Source organism: Octopus sinensis, linkage group LG9 (genome assembly GCF_006345805.1).
Source record: "Octopus sinensis linkage group LG9, ASM634580v1, whole genome shotgun sequence".
Classification (NCBI taxonomy): domain Eukaryota; kingdom Metazoa; phylum Mollusca; class Cephalopoda; order Octopoda; family Octopodidae; genus Octopus; species Octopus sinensis.
In genome coordinates this window covers 15,230,986-15,233,485 of record NC_043005.1, presented here as the reverse complement: position 1 = coordinate 15,233,485, position 2,500 = coordinate 15,230,986, and the positions used below count along the sequence as shown (strand labels likewise).

The window sequence follows — 2,500 nt, the reverse complement described above, 5'->3', positions numbered from 1 at the left end:
TTTCTACAGCTGGATGTCCTTCGTAACACCAACCACTCCGAGAATGTAGTAGGTGCTTTTTACGTGCCATACATACATATATGTCCAATCCACATCAGCATGGAAAACGGATATTAGATGACAATGATGATATATATATTATATATATATATATATATATAATGTATATAAATGTTTATTTTAAATCTGTTGATGGTTTAGCTGGCCAAAACTTTGAAGTCTCAATATAATTCTAGTTATGGAATAATGTGTGTGTGTGTGTATTTTTTGTTTCACTGATCTCCTTCCTCTTGGTTTGCTCTGATTTTAAACTTCTTACATAACAGGAAATTTAACAAAAAATTCTTCTGGTTTACTGAAGAATTTGAGAGATGGGGGAGCAGAGAAATCAAAATAGACAAATCAAAACAGCACAAAAAAAGCAGCTAAGATAATAAACAAAAAATCGTTAAAAAATACTCACTAGTCTTTTTGTTAAGTTTTTCATCATTAGTATCTGTGAAGAAATAGGTCTATAAAAGAAAAAAAAAATGATTTGATTAAGAATAAACAAACAACAATACATGGGAGGAAGTGTTACGATTTCAATGGGAACTGGAGCAAAATCAGAAGTATTAAGGAAAACATGCACACACTTTATATACATATATACATATATATATATATATATATATATACATACATACATACAGATACACAGATATTCAGACTCCTACATATATCCATACACACATACATTTAAAAACATATGCATATGTAGGTACGTGTGTGAGTGTGTGTATGAAACATGCTACTTGACAAATGAAAACCAATACCAGAACCCGGAAGTAATGCCGTTTTTATTAACACTAAGGCACCATTGTTCAAATTAATCTTTCTTTCTCTTGCAATCATAATCATACTCACTGTATTTGATTATGCAAACCCCATTTGTTGTTATTTTCTAATTTCCCATGCTCCACAAAGGCTATTGGGTTGGCCAGGTCAGCACAACCATACAGCATTCATTCCCTTCGGTGCTTTATCAAATCCAACATCCAAGAAATATCACCTCATTAGTTCCCCCATTCCTTTCCCTAATTTCTTCCATATGTTGTACTTATTGGTTATTTAGCTACCCCCAAGTCAGCCCTGGGACAGGAAATCTATGCTGGCTCAGCAAACCTTGGTAGACAGATAGAAACAGCATGGAAGCCTGTCATATGTCTGTGCATGTGTGTGTGTGTGTCTTTGTGTTTGTCCCCTACACTTCTTGATAACTGGTGTTGGTTTGATTACATCCCCATAACTTAGAAATACAGTAATAGTAATTGGATCGATTTGTTTGACTGAATTCTTTAAGGTGGTGCCCCAGCATGGCCGCAGTCCAATGACTGAAACAAGTAAAAGACAAGAAGCACTTGACTGACTTAATAACCCTTAATAACCTTAAAGCAATATAAGACATTCAGACTCTTACAGTTAGTTATACCCTTTATGATGAGAGTTCAAATTCCAACTGTATGAACTTTCTTATCTTTCATCCTGCTAGGGTTAATAATATTGAGTATCAGTCAAAATTTAACTGAAGACAACTATTCTAAATTTGTGGTCTCAACCAAATGTAAGAATTCTCAACAGTGGTTAGGAAGCAAAACTGATAAAATTTTGACAAAATGCTTGTCAGTAATTAGTTATGGACTTTTATGCTGTGTATTCAAATTTTTACAAAATCAAGTATTCCTTTATTCTTTTATTCTTTCGTTTCAGTCATTTGACTGCAGCCATGCTGGAGCATTGCCTTTAGTCAAACAAATTGACCCCAAGACTTATTCTTTGTAAGCCTACATTTTCTGTAATCTTAGATATAATATAGGTGTAGTGGTTAAGGTGTTGGACCCATAATCGTAAGATTATGGTTCCAATGCCTGGACCAGGAAACTCGTGTTCTTGAGCAAAACACTTCATTTTACATTGCTCCAGTCCACTCAGCTGACAAAATTGAGTAACCCTGCAACAGACTAGTGTCCCAACCAGGTGGAGAGAAACTGGGAAACCAATCCTATGAGTCTATACAACTTGGGAATGAGCTTTATCTTTTACCTAAAAATGATAAATTTGAAATAAAAGATGGGATGGTTATGGTAAAACACCTGTGATCATGTCTGTCTAGTGCAGAGATCACCAAATTTTTTCAACCATTTAGTTTTCTTTCCACATTGACACCCCTACCTTAGCCATTTTTCCTTCCACATTGACCCCTCCCTTTAGCCATTTCTCCTTCCACATCGACCACCCTCCTCATTTAAAATATCTTAATACCCTACCCTACCGTACCATATCTTAATTGCATACCAGGTGCTGATGCTGGCAATTTAAAGGTTAGCTAAAATATACATGTACAACAAATTAAGAAATTCTATTGGAGATGACACATTTTTTACATTTAAAACTACATGTACGAGTATACAGCATTAAACTTTCAATTTTTATGAAATTGCTTTCATGGTTAGAAAATGTG

At 34.5% G+C, this 2,500-nt stretch overlaps 1 protein-coding gene across 1 annotated transcript in view; it reads right to left on the bottom strand.

Annotated features, from left to right (window-relative positions):
• The window catches only part of LOC115215667 (beta-1,3-N-acetylglucosaminyltransferase radical fringe-like), a 102,056-nt gene that overhangs the window by 54,695 nt on the left and 44,861 nt on the right, over positions 1-2,500 (bottom strand). The window contains exon 2 of the mRNA XM_029784931.2: positions 464-512. Within this exon, the coding sequence (XP_029640791.1) occupies positions 464-512 (49 nt within the window). The remainder of the gene's footprint in view (positions 1-463; positions 513-2,500) is intronic.